Source organism: Bufo gargarizans, chromosome 2, assembly GCF_014858855.1.
Source record: "Bufo gargarizans isolate SCDJY-AF-19 chromosome 2, ASM1485885v1, whole genome shotgun sequence".
NCBI classification, from domain to species: Eukaryota; Metazoa; Chordata; class Amphibia; order Anura; family Bufonidae; genus Bufo; species Bufo gargarizans.
In genome coordinates this window covers 77,191,621-77,209,681 of record NC_058081.1, presented here as the reverse complement: position 1 = coordinate 77,209,681, position 18,061 = coordinate 77,191,621, and the positions used below count along the sequence as shown (strand labels likewise).

At 45.6% G+C, this 18,061-nt stretch overlaps 1 protein-coding gene across 5 annotated transcripts in view; it reads right to left on the bottom strand.

Annotated features, from left to right (window-relative positions):
* The window catches only part of LOC122927408 (DNA-directed DNA/RNA polymerase mu-like), a 46,059-nt gene that overhangs the window by 25,708 nt on the left and 2,290 nt on the right, over window positions 1–18,061 (bottom strand). For all 5 annotated transcript variants that reach the window (XM_044279227.1, XM_044279224.1, XM_044279222.1 and 2 more), the window contains exons 3-7: window positions 15,099–15,294; window positions 10,909–11,101; window positions 7,740–7,844; window positions 4,628–4,798; window positions 1,875–1,946 (exon numbers count right to left, since the gene is read on the bottom strand). In XM_044279227.1, the coding sequence (XP_044135162.1) occupies window positions 1,875–1,946; window positions 4,628–4,798; window positions 7,740–7,844; window positions 10,909–11,101; window positions 15,099–15,286 (729 nt within the window). In that variant the 5' untranslated portion in view covers window positions 15,287–15,294. The remainder of the gene's footprint in view (window positions 1–1,874; window positions 1,947–4,627; window positions 4,799–7,739; window positions 7,845–10,908; window positions 11,102–15,098; window positions 15,295–18,061) is intronic.

The following is an 18,061-nucleotide window of genomic DNA, read 5'->3' as shown; positions in this document are numbered from 1 at the left end:
CGATTGGCGCTACAGTATATGTGGGCTCCATCCTTCTATCAGGTTAAAATTCATCAATCCTGTATATTGTTGCACTTGGCTATCGTTACAGCTGATATACTAATGTCATGATAATTGGCTACAGGTGCATATAATTGTGTATTCTTCGATATTTCTTTTAACTAGTGCACAGCTTTGATTTTTTGTCATTTGATCTAGCACAGGTCACCTGATATTATATTAATGAAATGTACCATATATGGATATTATTTGTAAAGTACCAATTATGTAATTATATTGATTGTATATTTGACACACCTATATATGTTTGCTATGTACTGTTCACCAATGCTTGAGAAAGGCTCAGTTGGAGCCGAAACGTTGCTTTGCCACAAGATGGGTGAATAAACTCAGATTTTCTTCACGAATTGCTGGAAGTGCAGTCCAATTTTTTGTATCTACAAACGTGGGGTAAGCACCTGCTGCCGTCCTTGGATTTTGCACCCACATACTAAGGGTGGTGCCGCCTATATATATATATATATATATATATATATATATATATATATATATATATATATATATATATATACACATACACATACTTTATACACAGGTCTTTGGTTACATAACCTGCATTACCTGTCACTCATTAGGACCATTCTCTCGTCTGTGAAAGTTACCAACATTATGCCCAACATAGATTTGGATAAAAAATCATGAAGTGTCACTTCTAGTATAATATCCTGATGTTACTGCCCCCCATATGTGGACACACTCTGCGGTGGTTATCATTAGACTGATTTGTAATGTGAACTGCTAGTAAGGTTCCCCCCCCCCAGTACAAAGCTTACCTCAGTGTCGCTATATTACAGTAGACGCTGATTGCGAGGGGAGGAGATAGCTGATGCGCTCCCTCCACTAGTGGCATCGGCTGAAACCGCGCCTACTGAGGGGCGGAGTCAACACTATTTGAAGCCGACGTGTGAGCGGCTGGTCACAGCGCCGGGAGGCTGCCTTGCTGCACGCCACTGTGTGCAGCGATCTAGCACTACAAGCTGTTTAACAATTATTGATCTGTTCTGTTCCTGCTCCTGAGGAAGTGCGGGAATATCACAGCACAGAAACGCGTTGAGTGCGTGTGTAATGTGGGGGGCCAGCAGTGAGGGTCAAGAAAGGAAGTGAGGTCTCAAAAACCATTTGCACCTCAAGCGCAGTGATTAGAGCGGAAGGCTGTGATACACATCCTATTAACCCCCATAGCTGGCTCCTGTAGGCAGAAATCTAGAACATTTCTACCGGACTGCTATACGTATTGCCAGACACTGAGGTTGATGTTTGGTGGCAACATTTGTTACCAATAAGTGCTGATACTTTTGCGCTGTTGCCAATATGTGCTGCCTTTAGGGTTTAAGAGAGGGAGTTTTTCCATGCTCGATTACATAAACCCGAGATAGTAAATACTCACAAAAGAACAAAATAAACCTCTCTCCCCCCGGGTACAAATGTGGAAATACATTAGCCTGAACAAGTGAATTATTGAGTTGTTTTGACTCCAATTTTACATTTTAATAACACAATAAAGATTTATTATTTTATTTTAAACGTTCCCATTCAGGCAGATTTTGAAATTTAGTATCAGTGTTTTACTGTTTCACCCCAGTGCTGGATACACATCTACACTGCTCAGTATTGCAGTATAATGTCCTCCATGCTGCTGAGGTGGTGCTATACAGATGCACATAAAAATGTTTTAGCCTGTATGTGTAAATGGTTGGAAATGCCCTTCCACGTGCAAAAAACAAAAACAAACAAAAAAACTGAATTTCTGAATAAAGCAGAACCAACTTCTCTCAATCTTACTCCCTAGATAGACACAAATGTATTGTCCTCACCTCCATACATTGGTACTGTTCACTGTTTTTAAGCACCTCCACTTCACGGCATACCCCATCCTCCAGGATCTCCTACAAAAGAAATAATAAGTTACACTGACTGACGTCTAAGAAAGTAGTGGAGCATACACAGCTCCTGAAAGGGAATCTGTCACCATGAAAATGCAATGTAATCTACAGGCAGCATGTTAGAGAGCATGAACTGGGCAGATTGATATATAATTTTATGAGAAAAGATTCCGTAAAAACTTTTATTTATTTATATTCCTGGTCCTTCTGGGCTTTAAAGTCACATCGGCGGTCCCATCAGTGACTGACAGCCTTCCCTCTATGACTGTGTATACAGATAGCTGTCAGTCACTGATACGACTGCCTCCTCGACTTCAAAGTCCAGAATGAGCAGAAATATAAATGAATAAAATAAATACGTTTTACTGAATCTTTTCCTATAAAACTATATATTGATCTGCTCTGCACTGATGAGGGGCAATCACCCCGAAACAGCTCTCTGCAGATGAGATGCTGGCTTAGTTATTATCCAAGTCATGTCTTAAGGCCTATTTAAAGTTTCGAACATTGACTTATAGAATAGCTGCCTTACATCTGGCGAGATCAGAGGCAGAGCTCGTTAGGAGCTCATTTGCATACCTTCTTCCCAGAATTCCACAGGAGCATGTATGGCCTATAGGCCTCCTCACTCAGATTAAGGCGTTCTCTGTAAGGAGAGACCGTATTCCCCAAAGCCTACAGATTACGTCACATTTTCATGGTGACAGGTTGCCTTTAATGATGTGTTACAGATGTCTTGAAGCCAGTTACAGCTTTCAGCAGCTGGTCTGCATATACATTACTGTCCTGCACCGATATCAACAAATTAGATGATATGGTATATAGTTTATTCTGTCTGACGTCTGGACAGTGTGTGCCCTGCCACCTTCAAGGGCTATTACCTGAGAATGAAGAAGCCACGACACTGATTTAGTGCAGTGCTCCTTTCACCGTTTTCACTGCAGAGTGCAGGGAACTACAGCACGGCTGCATTCAAGTGAATGGGCAATGCGTCATTTCCTTGGACAGACGGCTTAGAATGCTGCTGTGCAGGAATAACCGTGAAGGAGACAGCTCTAAATCACTGCCGCAGCTCCTTCATTCTCATCTCCTCAGATTGGGTCCCTGAGGTCAGATCTCCAACAATCAAAAAGTGACATGCCATGACCTTAGAAGATGGTAGCACCTCAAGGACAATTCCACTGTGTGCTGCAGTTTACCTACTGGACCATACGTTTTTGCCGACCATATTGTACACGGTTATACATAGTTCTCCAGATTAAAGGGGTTGTCCAAGTTATATTTATTGATGACCTATCCCCAGGATAGGTCATCAATATCAGATCGGAGGGGTCCGACACCCAGCACCCCCTCCGATCAGCTGTTTGAAGAGAAGGCGTGCGCGGTGTCAGCACTGCCTCCTCTTTACTGTTTACCTTCTAGCCGTTGCATCTGCAGTGGTGAGCAGGTGTAATTACACCCAAGCCGTCCCATTCATTTCAATAGGAAAGCTTGGGTGTTATTACACCTGCTCACCACTGCAGATGCAACGGCTAGAAGGTAAACCGTGAAGAGGAGGCAGTGCTGACACCGTGCGAGTCTCCTCTTCAAACAGGTGATCGGAGGGGGTGCCGGGTGTCGGACCCCCTCCGATCTGATATTGATGACCTATCCTGGGGATAGGTCATCAATAAATATAACTTGGACAACCCCTTTAAGAAAACACCCCTGTTCTGTCTAAGGACTTTCACGTGAATGATACGGATTGGCTCTGGTCAGCTTTGTCTGTAATTGCGTTCAACGTTTCAGTTTTTTCCATGCAGGTGCAATCAGTTTTGATGCGTTGTTCACGGGGGTGTAAAAAAAAAAAAAAAAAAAAAAAAAAAAAAAACACACACTGAATGTTTACAACTAGAGATGAGCGAACTTCTGTTTTAAGTTCGGCGTCTAAAGTTCGGGGGCGGGTTAGCGGAGAATCCCGATCTGGAACCGGATATGGATTCCGACTTCCGTTGTGGTCCGTGGTAGCGGAATCAATAATCGGCCATTATTGATTCCGCTACCACGGACCACAACGGAAGTCGGAATCCATATCCGGTTCCAGATCGGGATTCTCCGCTAACCCGCCCCCGAACTTTAGACGCCGAACTTAAAACAGAAGTTCGCTCATCTCTATTTACAACCAACATCTCCTAGCAACAGTGAAAAACGCATTGCATAGGGATGCAATGTGTTTTTTACTGAAGTCCCATTACCTTCTATGGGGCCAGGGCTGCGTGAAAAAAACTTAGACTATAGAACAGGCTGCGATTGTCACGAAGAGCAGAATTGATGCGTGAAAAAAAACGCTCATGTACACAGACCCATTGAAATGAATAGGTCAGGATTCAGTGCGGGTGCGATGCGTGAAGTGAACGCTTAGGAAAACTCACTTGTGTGAAAGAGGCCTAATGTTTATTTGCCCTAATAAAGAATCTGGACGGGGGATGTCCTAAAGGCGTTCTATAGCATAACACTTCCTACTGTCCATTACACTGCTTAAAAGCGGCTACAGTAATGTATCCCATGGCTCGCAATTAGTAATGGATTGGCTGACCAGAGAAGGATATTTAGGCAGTCATGGGGAGGCAATATAGCAAGGGGACCCACAAATAACTGTTGCACAGGGACACTATGCCCTCTGTCTCTGCCCCCACTGACATTACCTGGATGACAGTCTGGCAGTGCCCCCCACACCAGACCAGGTTTTTTGCTTCTTCAATGGACTGTAGTTTGCATGGCAGAGACTTGAGCACAGACACCGCTCTTGCGAAAGCCAGACTTCGGACTTCAGAGCCCTGAAAAGAAGCTGCTTTTCCCAATATTTCCAGGGCGTCCTGAAAGTGAGCAATATCACCGCTCAAATCACACCAAGGCACTTAAGACATAAACCAATAAATAGGCCAATTAGGCCAGACTAGCGAGTTCAATGAGAGAAATGCTGCACATTTAAAGGGGTTGTCTCATTATGGACATTGGGGGCATATCGCTAGCATATGCCCCCATTGTCTTATAGGTGCGGGTCCCACACCTATATCGAGAACGGAGCTCCGCAAGCGAAGGAGGCAGCTGCCCTCCATTCATTTTCTATGGGGCCGGAGAAAATAGCCAAGCGCTGGCTCGGCTATTTCCGTCGGCCCCACAGAAATGAATGGGAGCAGGGGCAGCGCATACGCAGTACGCTCCCGTTCACTTCTATGGAGAGCCGGCTTGGTGGTGGCCAGAACGGAGTCCTCCAGCCACAACTTTGCGGGGATCCATTCTCGATATAGGTGCGGGTCTGAGAAGTGGGACCCGCACCTATCAGACAACGGGGGCATATCCTAGCGATATGCCCCCATTGTCCATGATGAGACAACCCCTTTAGACATGATTAACCATTCTGACCTCTGCTCCTCTGACAATGATTTATAATGCTGCCAGACCTGTATACTGAATTACACTGATGGCATTATGTGAAAACAATTCAGTAGATTTCAGGTCTTTGCAGGGAGACACAGGATTATAAATTATTAAAATGCTGTGCGATCCTGTCAGAGGACATAATGGGAAATCACGTTCACACACACAGCATGTTTCAGACGTTTAATTCACTGGACCAGTGCTCCAGGTGGAGACCGAAATAAACGCCAATGCGACTGAAAAATTGCAAATAGCAACAAGATTTTTTAGTATTGACAAATACTGAAGGTGCAATGTGGGGGACATTACTACTGGTGAGGCAGTGATGGGGACATTACCACTGGAGGGGCACTGTGGGGAACATAACTGGCAGCATTATTGGGGGCACTCAGGGAATTATTAATACAGAGGCACTATAGGGGTCATTTTAATACCGGGGCACTATAGCAGGATTTTATGTACAGGGGCATCATTAATACTGAGGGCACTATAATGGAGTTTTACTGGGGGTAAAATAGGGGATATTAATGCTGGAGCCTATTACAGGGACACATTAGGGGACATTATTTTTGGGCACACTATACAGGCATTATTACTGGGAGCACAACTTAGGGATTTTTTTTTAGGGATTTTACTGGAGGCATTTAAGTGGACATTATTATTACTGGGGGGCACTACAATTGCTGGAGGCACTACACATTATTTCTACTGGGGCCACCATTTTCAGCAGTACAGTATTTGAGGCATTAGTAAGCATGGTGGGAACAGTATTAGGAGTGGCAGCAGGGGGACACCAGGATGGTTTAGTGTTGAAAAAGTGGGAAGGTTGATGGAATTTTTTTTTTAGAAATCTAACATATGTGTAAGAGACTCTTCAGAGACGAGACACGTAAAACAGGTAGGGCAGCGCTAAAGCCTCCCCATCAGAGCCGGTGATGTCACCAAACCCACTGCTGAGCAGAAGCCTCCGCCCGGCAGTGTGTTGTAGTAAATAAAAGATCCCTTGCCCTGCGCAGGGGAGAGCATCGGAGCATGAACTGCTCCGATGCTCATGTCAGGGGGAAAGCCTGGGTAAAAATTATGGGTAGGACAACCCCTTTAAAGGGGCTTTACCACAATACTAAGTGACAGCATACTGATCACAGAGACCTCATGACTCTACAGCAAGAGGCCTGTAGCACTAGGTAAGGAGGCCACAACTACTTCATTCTGGTAATCAGTGAGGATTTTATGCTGGTTTGTATTAATACACTATTTTTATTTCTGTATGACAGTCACTTTAAGCCTTATATGATCAATTTGGATAATGGAGAAGAACTGCATTGGGGGAAAAAATCAAATTAAAAATCAAGCTCTATGCTAGCTCTGCAAACATAATATACGAACTAAAAGTAGTCTGTATTATGTGACTGAAGCTTACCAATCCCCTGCCACTCTGCTCGTTACAAGTAATCACTGGCTGTAGTGGACACCACTGAGGTCACTGCTCCAGCAGACAGACAAGTACTGAAAAGTCATCGCAGTAGGCCAGGATACAGACAAAGGCAGGGGGCTTGGAAGCAATGGCACATCAGCGATGGGGACAGCCTTTTTACTGCACTCAAAGCATAGACAAGACTGGATGTGACCCGCGTACATTTGGTTTGATCTTTTGCCAAGAAAATCAATATCCAAAATTAGAGCATAGCTAATTGCAGTGCTTATGTTACTGCAATTTGTCTTGCAACACACACATATACAGGAGCAATACACCAGCCTTGCTACATATACTCCACAGCAACAAAACACCTATAAAATATCCACATGGTATACTACTAAAGTCTGAGCAATGGACTGCAGACAAGTTGTCCTGTGCCCCTTGTTTCTGCTCCGGACTCACATTCCATAAAAGTCTATGAAGAGTGACAGAAACAGGTGACATTTTCTTGCCTTTCCCATAATTCACCATAAACTTGTATAGAAGAACTGTAGGCATCTTCCTATTTTTGCTTGGCTCCACAGCAGAAACTGGGAGCCACAGAAACTTTTACTGGTAACTGCTGGTGGTAATGGTGGTCAGACTCCGCAATAAAAGGTTTGGTATAACCTAGGCATTTTTCATATGTAAGCTGCTGGAAAATCCCATTAAACATGTACAAGACATACAGCACATTATAGGAAAGTCCCCATCGGGTGGAGGAAAGACCTGCTTCAGGGTGTCTTCACACATGGTAGATTTTGATAATCCGTTCAATTCACCTGAATGGGATGCTGCCACAACAACCCCAATCAAATGAATTGAACTGATTTTCAGTCACTGAAAATTCTGCAACTAAATCTGCCATGTGTGAAGGCACCTTCAGCCTTCGGTGAAACCCACACACAACAGTGGCTTACTGTAATCTCTGAATTATGATGGATTAATGGTGTTCGCCTTTGGCAGGCATACGGTGCTACGGTAGTAAGTGCATCCTTGTCTTTGGAAACCTGAGATCCTAAAACCTGCAATTTAACAAAAAGATTAAATTGGGAGTGGAGAGATTCATTTTAGAGCTACAAACATGAATACATTACATGTCTTTGGCTTTACCAAACTGAGTAAATGTTGACAATTTACAATGAATTTATGTTTTATTACAATGTTATATACATGTCATTTTATACAAATTAGCTTATCCTCCTCACAATCACATTAAAATTGGAAAAACCCTCTAAAAAATTTAACTATTGTAGATTTTAAATATGTGTCTGCAGTGAATCTTGTTGGCGTACAACTTAGAGGACACAATTGCATTTTTAACACATTAGTGAAAATTTTAGCCTGTGTTCCAGCAGTTAACTTTTTTTAATAAAATTCTTCAAATTTTTTTTATTTTGCGGGATGGGTTGTAGAATTTTTAGGAACAGCAATTTGAACATTTTGTGGATTTATTTATGGCATTCACTGTGTGATAAAAAATTTTTTATTATGTGGGTCAGTACACTGATAATGTCACATATATAGTTTTTAAAAAATTTTCCTCTCCTACTGCAGGCTGTCAGCAATACAACTGCTCCCCCTCCTCCTCCTCCAGACTGATGGGACGGCTGCTTTAGTTGCTCATTTTTGGTTTGGTAGCAGCTAGAGATATGGGCTTTGTATTGTTTGAAAGCTGGCAAAAATCACAGCATTATCTTCAGTACATTTTAAGGTATCACTGTTAGAAACCGGGATACAGTGAATGCAGATGAAAGTGAAAGTAGGCTTTATCTGCAATTATTTCTGACTCAATTTCTAACAGTGATATCTCCTGTTTATCTTGGGCTAATGCTGTCATGTTGGTCTTGTATTAAAGCCTGGAATGCCAGCTTCCAAACAAAACCAGGCCCATGATTCTATGTTGCTACAAATCAGGAGATATCAGCAGCTAAAACAGCCCTCCTTCCAGCTCAGGCAGAACAGTTAAGTACTTTTCACGCAGCCCAAGAGGACTCAGTTAAAGGGAATCTGTCACCAGCGACCTCCCTATCCAACTGTTTGCATAGAAACATAGCTGTAGTTAACCCGATTAAAACCCTGTTTTTCTTTTGTTGATCCAAGGCTCTGTTTCAGAGTTATGATACTTTCTTAATATGCACATTTTGGCCTTGGTGCAATCAGGGTGTCAACCTTGCTCTTGTTGCACCCAAGCTCCGCTCCTTTCTGTGGCCAGCCTCTCACTTGCTTATTTGTCACTGATATATATTTTTTTTACAATGTTCCACTGTATGGGAAGGCACAGCAGACTTTGATTTCCCATACAGTAAAACAAAAGGTATGCCAACACACACTTTTTTGGCATATACTGGGCACATGGGAGCCTACAGACCCTTTGGCATGTGCACATAAGCTATTCCTGCACATGCGCCAAAAGATACAACGAGATGTGAACAGGGCCCTATAGGCATGAGGACGGCACAACAGTCAAGGGACTGCAGACGTTGGGATATGTGGCACAAGGTTTGGGCAAGTTGAGTTTTGTTTGCTGCCCTGGGAGATAAGCTGCTGACAGAGGCTTAATCCCCGACTCCCTATTGAAATAAAAATGCATATTCAGCAATGCGAAACACTCATGGGGGAATCAGGAGAGAGAGGTGACAAACAGGCATTCTTCAGTGGAGCAGCGGTATGATGTGCACATAGCTCTCTTATGCACTCGGGCTCTCTGCATGTGTTGACAAGACATAGGACTGGTTTTAAGCTTCTGGTCACTGCCATTACATCCTAGGTCAGGGATCAGCAACCTTCGGCACTCCAGCTGCTGTAAAACCACAACTCCCAGCATGCACACTTTCTTGGCTGTTCTTGTAACTCCCATAGAAGTGAATGGAGCATGCTGGGAATTGTAGTTTCAGAACAGCTGGAGTGCCGGTGTTCCGTGAAAAGTTGGTACCTGTAAAAAGTTGGTACCCTCGTCACTTCCGGTCCCGACGTCAGGTTGAAACGAAGGTGTGAGCTGAGAGCTCGGCTCCTCATTGGGTACAATGATTTAACATGTAGCGGCTGTGAACACACAGAGGGAGGGAACCTTGGATTTACGGCCCACCGCGCATGCGCGAATAACATTGCTGTGTGAACGCTCAGAGTGTACCATGGATTTACGGGCCAATGCGCATGCGCGAACCGCATTGCCCTGTGAACGCACGGAGGGTACCATGGATTTACGGGCCAATGCACATGCGCAATACGCATTGCCCTGTGAACGCGCGGAGGGAGGGCAGCCACTATCAACTTCCAGAACAATGGAGCCGAGGGAGGTTGTAAACTTTTCGTTTATAGGACCTGAGGGAGGGGAGGGACGCAGGGGGGGGGGGGGGGTTTTGGCCGCTCTGTGATTGGTCATTCGGAATACTATACTTTAACAGTGCACATCATGCCTAGGAGCCGAGGGAGGGACGCAGGGGGGGGGGGGGGGGGCACATCATGCCTCGGCTCCTAGGCATGATGTGCACTGTTAAAGTATAGTACCCCGAATGACCAATCACAGAGTGGCCAAACCCCACTCCCCCTCCCTGCGTCCCTCCCCTCCCTCAGGTCCTATAAACGAAAACTTTACATTGCGGCCAAACCTCCCTCGGCTCCATTGTTCTGGAAGTTAATAGTGGCTGCCCTCCCTCCGCGCGTTCACAGGGCAATGCAGTTCGCGCATTGGCCTGTAAATCCATGGTACCCTCCGCGCCTTCACACAGCAATGTTATTCGCGCATGCGCAGTGGGCCGTAAATCCAAGGTTCCCTCCCTCTGCGCGTTCACAGCCGCTACATGTTAAATTATGGTACCCATGTTGCTTCTGCGCAGGCGCCAACATGCCTTCGCGTCAGCCAATGAGGAGCCGAGCTCTCAGCTCACACCTTCGTTTCAACCTGACGTCAGGACCTGAAGTGACGAGGGTACCAACTTTTTACAGGTACCAACTTTTCACGGAACACTGGAGGTTGCTGATACCTGTCCTAGGACTTCTGCATAAAGCTATGTACAAAAAATAAAAAATAAAAAATAAAAAAAACACACAAATTTTTTTTTAAAATCCAAACAGAAAAACCCTTACCCCTAAACGGTGTCTGGCCTCCACTGGCACGGGTTTTCCTGAACTCATGCTCTCTGTGAACCAGCTGATGTCCAAGATATGTGGTGACGCTTGATCTTCAGCACTCTGCACCGGGTTCCCAGTTTTCCTTTCAATCCAGCTGAGGACGTCTGTGAAAGTATTCTGTTCTGACACTACATGTGTCACAGTGCCGCTGCAATAAGTACACAAGGAATCTTCAGATGGACATATTCACAAATCCCATTACTGGCAAACTTTCTTAGGCTAGTTTCACACTAGCGTTCGGCTGTCCGCTCGTGAGCTCCGTTTGAAGGGGCTCACGAGCGGACCCGAACGCTTCCGTCCAGCCCTGATGCAGTCTGAATGGATGCGGATCCGCTCAGAATGCATCAGTCTGGCGGCGTTCAGCCTCCGCTCCCCTCAGCAGGCGGACACCTGAACGCTGCTTGCAGCGTTCGGGTGTCCGCCTGGCCGTGCGGATCCGTCCAGACTTACAATGTAAGTCAATGGGGACCGATCCGTTTGAAGATGCCACAATATGGCTCAATCTTCAAACTGATCCGTCCCCCATTGACTTTCAATGTAAAAGTCTGGACGGATCCGCTCAGGCTAATTTCACACTTAGCCATTTTTTGTCAATATAATTTAGACGGATCCGTTCTGAACGGAGCCACCGTCTGCATTAATATGAGCGGATCCGTTCAGAACGGATCCGATCGAACGCTAGTGTGAAAGTAGCCTTAGGACACAACATTGTCCATTCCAACACACTCCTCACAAAAGGAATAGTAACACCCAATTGTAGAGAAAGGTGTTCCAATTCATTGGGAAGTGTTTTCTAAGACTCATGGAGAGCAGACAGTCCTCTCAGGCTGGGTTTAAACCTGAGCGTTTTACAGCGCGTTCCTATGCGCTGTAAAACGCTCAACAGGCAAGAACCAATGATTCCCTATGGGAATGGTTCTCACCTGAGCGTTTTACAGCGCGTACGACCGCGCTGTGAAATGCCCGACGCCCCAAGAAGTACATGAGCTTCTTTGGGGCGTCTTGTCGCGCGTTCCTGTACATAGACTTTCGGGAATGCGCGACAATGGGCGTTCGCTTGTCTCTGTATGCACGATTGCAAACGCCGGTACAATCGCGCATACAGAGCGCTCCATCGCGAACACTCAGGTCTGAACCCAGCGTTAGGGGTGGTCTCACTTTAGCAAGTAACATTTATCATGTAGAGGAAGTTAATACGAGGCACTTACTAATGTATTGAGATTGTCCATATTGCCTCCTTTGCTGGCTGGATTCATTTTCCCCATCGCATTATACACAGCTGGTTTGCAGGGGGTTACAACCACCCTGTAATCGAGTAGCAGTGGTCGTGCTTGCACACTGTAGAAAAAAGTGCTGGCCTATGCGCACTCCAGCAGTCCCAAACACCAGAGGGGCTGATGCTTTTATCTATAGTGTGCAAGCACGACCACCACTGCTGGATTACAGGGTGGTCGTAACCATGGAAACGAGCAGTGTATAATGTGATGGAAAAATTAATCTAGCCAGCAAAGGAGGCAATATGGACAATACCAATACTTTAGTAATTGCCTTGTATAAATTCTCTGCATGATAAATGGCATTTACTGAAGTGACAAGACCCCTTTAACCGCTACAGGACCGCCGTACGCAGGATTGCGTCCTGGCGGCGGCCCTGCTCTTCTGGGTGGACGCATATACGCGTCCTCCCACGATAGCCGAGATTTCCTGTGAACGCGCGCACACAGGAACGGAAGGTAAGCGAGTGGATCTCCAGCCTGCCAGCGACGATTGTCATTGATCACCCCCCTGTCATTGATCACCCCCCTGTCATTGATCACCCCCCTGTCATTGATCACCCCCCTGTCATTGATCACCCCCCTGTCATTGATCACCCCCCTGTCATTGATCACCCCCCTGTCATTGATCACCCCCCTGTCATTGATCACCCCCCTGTCATTGATCACCCCCCTGTCATTGATCACCCCCCTGTCAGGCTCCATTCAGACATTTTTTTGGCCCAAGTTAGCGGAAATATATATATTTTTTGTTTGTTTGTTTTTTCTTACTAAGTCTCATATTCCACTAACTTGTGTCAAAGAAAAAAAATCTCACATGAACTCACCATACCCCTCACGGAATCCAAATGCGTAAAATTTTTTAGACATTTATATTCCAGACTTCTTCTCACGCTTTAGGGCCCCTAAAATGCCAGGGCAGTATAAATACCCCACATGTGACGCCATTTCGGAAAGAAGACACCCCAAGGTATTCAGTGAGGGGCATATTGAGTCCATGAAAGATTGAAATTTTTGTCCCAAGTTAGCGGAAAGTGAGACTTTGTGAGGGAAAAAGAAAATCAATTTCCGCTAACTTATGCAAAAAAATAAATAAAAATTCTATGAACTCGCCATGCCCCTCATTGAATACCTTGGGGTGTCTTCTTTCCAAAGTGGGGTCACATGTGGGGTATTTATACTGCCCTGGCTTTTTAGGGGCCCTAAAGCGTGAGAAGAAGTCTGGGATCCAAAGGTCTAAAAATGCCCTCCTAAAAGGAAATTGGGCCGCTTTGCGCATCTAGGCTGCAAAAAAGTGTCACACATGTGGTATCGCCGTACTCAGGAGAAGTTGGGGAATGTGTTTTGGGGTGTCATTTTACATATACCCATGCTGGGTGAGATAAATATCTTGGTCAAATGCCAACTTTGTATAAAAAAAAATGGGAAAAGTGGAATATGAGACTTTGTAAGAAAAAAAAAATATATAATCATCATTTTCCGCTAACTTGTGACAAAAAATAAAAAGTTCTATGAACTCACTATGCCCATCAGTGAATACCTTATGGTGTCTACTTTCCGAAATGGGGTCATTTGTGGGGTGTTTGTACTGTCTGGACATTGTAGAACCTCAGGAAACATGACAGGTGCTCAGAAAGTCACAGCTGCTTCAAAAAGCGAAAATTCACATTTTTGTACCATAGTTTGTAAATGCTATAACTTTTACCCAAACCATTTTTTTTTTAATCAAAGACATGTAGAACAATAAATTTAGCGAAAAATTTATACATGGATGTCGTTTTTTTTGCAAAATTTTACAACTGAAAGTGAAAAATGTCTTTTTTTTGCAAATAAAACGTTAAATTTTGATTACTAACAAAAAAATTAAAAATGTCTGCAGCAATGAAATACCACCAAATGAAAGCTCTATTAGTGAGAAGAAAAGGAGGTAAAATTCATTTGGGTGGTAAGTTGCATGACCGAGCAATAAACGGTGAAAGTAGTGTAGTGCAGAAGTGTAAAAAGTGGCCTGATCATTAAGGGGGTTTCAGCTAGCGGGGCTGAAGTGGTTAAAGGGGTTGTCCAAGTTATATTTATTGATGACCTATCCTCAGGATAGGTCATCAATATCAGATCGGAGGGGGTCCGACATCCAGCACCCCCTCCGATCAGCTGTTTGAAGAGAAGGCGTGCGCGGTGTCAGCGCTGCCTCCTCTTCACTGTTTACCTTCTAGCCGTTGCATCTGCAGTGGTGAGCAGGTGTAATTACACCCAAGCCGTCCCATTCATTTCAATAGGAAGGCTTGGGTGTAATTACACCTGCTCACCACTGCAGATGCAACGGCTAGAAGGTAAACAGTGAAGAGGAGGCAGCGCTGACACCGCGCACGCCTTCTCTTCAAACAGCTGATCGGAGGGGGTGCCGGGTGTCGGACTCCTGCCGATCTGATATTGATGACCTATCCTGAGGATAGGTCATCAATAAATATAACTTGGACAACCCCTTTAAGGTTCCTCAAAATGCTGCCACAAGTTGATCCTCCACTCCAGATCATGCTCCGTAGCCCACACAGACTTCAAGGTCCCAATGACAACGTACAATGTGAATACCTTCCGTCATCTCTAGGTCTAGAGCTATAAATGTGATAATATATAGAAAAATCCCAACAAATCCATCTAGTAGAGTGAGGATACTGGAGGGAATTGGGGTTGCGGTATGGGTGGTATATATCCACTGCCCCCTTCCCCAATAAGCAGAGGTGTTAGCATCATTTTTCTGTCACTATCGCTTTAGTTTCTCTTCACATGGCTCTAGATAAATTATACAATCTGTTCCGCCTGCAGCCACCACCATTCCCTGTTGTGCCATTCTGAAGTTCTGTTGCATTATACCTGTAATCTTGTGCCACACTAAACCCTCTCTTCTGTGCCAGTGATGTGAGGAAGCCTCTTCGTGCAGCCCCCATTTTTCGCTCCACCAAGAATATACAGATATCGGGAAATAATATTGGTGGGGGGGCTACTGGTTCAGTGGCAGAGACGTCCCCTTTCCTTCTCCTTTTGCGAGGGAATGGAAACATCACGGGACCTGGGCAGGTAAGAGACAAATGACAACAGTCTGATATTAGCCACTACAATTGTTCCCCTGTCTGTATACAGTGGTTATCACAATCATTATCAAGGGGTCCCTTCTGTGCATCCATCCCGACCGAGGGTCTATGGAAAGAGGAGAGAGCTGCTGCCGGACACCCTAGATTGGGGGTTGAAATTCAAATGATCGGGTAGAATCAGGAGGCCCCCCCATACACATTAGATTGTCACTTGGCCCTGCCGAAAATGCCCTGAACAGCTAACAGTCTAATGTTATGGAGGAATCTTTATACCAATTAGGGCTGGAGTATGGAATAGTGTCAGGAAAAGGGACTACCCTTTAAGCCACTGTGATAGGCTGGTGCATCCTGTCTCTGTATTAGGCGTCATTAGTAAACCTGTCCCAATATGTTGCATTCTAAGGGGTAATTCGGACCACGCTCGGTCTGGGAAACACAGTCCATGTGTCGACCACTGCTCCCCTGACCTGACTGCATCACAGCGATTTATTATAGCCAGTTCCTATATGATCGCGGCTCTATTATACTTTACTAACAGGACATGAGCACAGCACAATAGACCTGCAATCCGATAGGAACGGACCATCATAAATCACTTCGATATAGTCAGTTCGGGTCAGGGAAGCCGTGGCCAGTCCAAGAGATCCGGCCAACACACGCCCTGCGTTTCCCGGACTGAGTGTGGCCGTGTGAATCAGCCCCGACACGAAATAAGGAATGAGCATATATTCCACCATCTCCGGCACCCTCATAGGGTTTAATGGAGCAGTAGACAACCATGTATGTTTGCCACCTCATTTGAATGGGGGAAGAGCCCTCATTCTAGTGATCCGCAGGGGCCCCAGTGACCAACCCAACACGCGTGTCCCTTATCCTGTAGAGAGAGATGGGACCTTCCCTTTAAAATAAACATCAGCATAGATGGGAAGGTTGGGAGAGTTAAAGGGGTTGTCTCATCATAGACAATGGGGGCGTATCACTAGGATATGCCCCCATTGTCTTATAGGTGTGGGTCCCACCTCTGGGACCCGCACCTATATCGAGAACGGAGCCCCACAATGTGATGGCTGGAGGACTCCGGTCCGGCCACCAAGCTGGCTCTCCATAGAAGTGAATGGGAGCGTACCATGCATGCGTGGCCTCCGCTATCATTCATTTCTATGGGGCAGACAAATAGCCGAGCCAATGCTTGGCTATTTTCGCCAGCCCCATAGAAAATGTATGGTGAGCGGCTGCGCATGCTCAGTGCACCCTCCTTCACTTGCAGGGCTCCGTTCTAGAAATAGGTGTGGGTCCCAGCGGTGGCCATTCTGCAAATGATAGAACAAGTCCTATTGTGTCGCAATGGGGATGCAACCAAACGGAACGGAATGCATTTTGGTGCGTTTCGTTACATTTTTTCTCTATTGACAATGAATGGGGACAAAACTGAAGCATTTTCTTCTGCTATTGACATCCTATGATGGATCTCAATAGCGGAATTTAAAACGCTAATGTGAAAGTAGACTAAGGCTACCTTCACATTAGCGGCAGCCTTCATCGGCAGGCTGTTTTGGCGGGTGAACAGCCTGTCGGATCTGTGCTGCCGCTAGTGCACGCGTGCCGCCGGAGGTCCGCTCCGGCCCAATTGACTATATTGGGGGCGGGCCAGAGTTCTAGCGGCAGCACGGCAAACATGCCGAGAGGCAGCCGGAATAAAACTACGACATGTCTGTTTAAGTGACTACCTACATTCCCTGTGTAATAAGAATTCTGTAGCTTCTATACTATGTTGTATAGTTCCTTTATTATTCCTGCTAGAAGTTAAAAAACTAATTACTAGCATTATACAATAAAGGTCCAACTGCTAGCAATTCTAGCAGGAATAAAGGAATGGCACATCATACAGTCATAAGAACAGATGCCTCGGCTGGAAGCAATAACTGTTAATCCAGACATGTTAAAAAGGAGCTTCAAAAATTTGCCTACTAGGAGGAAATGTGAGATAACTCAATTAACCCAAAACTCACCTGTTAACCTCCCTGACGGTATTCCCGAGCGTGACTCGGGTTAATTTTTTGCTGCCAGGAGCGGTAACCCCGAGTCACGCTCAGGGTAACATTGCAGAGTCCCTTCACCTTCTGCCGGCGATGTTCTCCGCTGAGAGTGCCGGTGTTCTGCCAGATATCTATAGGTAATGGCTAAATACTATTCGGGAAGGACCTGCTGACGTCCTAACATCACGTGGCACTCCTAGATAACGTGGATCAGAAACAGGAGAGCCACGCTCTATTTCACATGTATCATGGAGCTCACTAGGGTCAGCAGTGAACTAAAAAACTCCTGCAGCCTTGTACTGAAACTGTTGGTGATGTGCTGTGAGGGATTGTACACCGCTGGGGGCAGCTGCATGGATGCTGTGGGAGGGGGCATCTTGTTGTAAGGGGTGCGGGGGGGCGGCAGCTGCATGGATGCTGTGGGAGGGGGCATCTTGTTGTAAGGGGTGCGGGGGCGGAAGCTGCATGGATGCTGTGGGAGGGGGCATCTTGTTCTATACCGGAAGTGACGCAGCTGCACAGGAATCGGCTGCAGGAGGGTGTGCGCGGTGCTGCGCAAGCGCACATCCACTGGCTTAGGAAAGAATCATTGCAGCGCCGAGATAGAAGCACTTCGTGCACCGCGTGTGTGCACAAAACATCAGTTGCAGTTCATCCTGATTTCATCTGATGATTTGTGCGCACTCAGGGGTAGGGAGATCTGATGCAA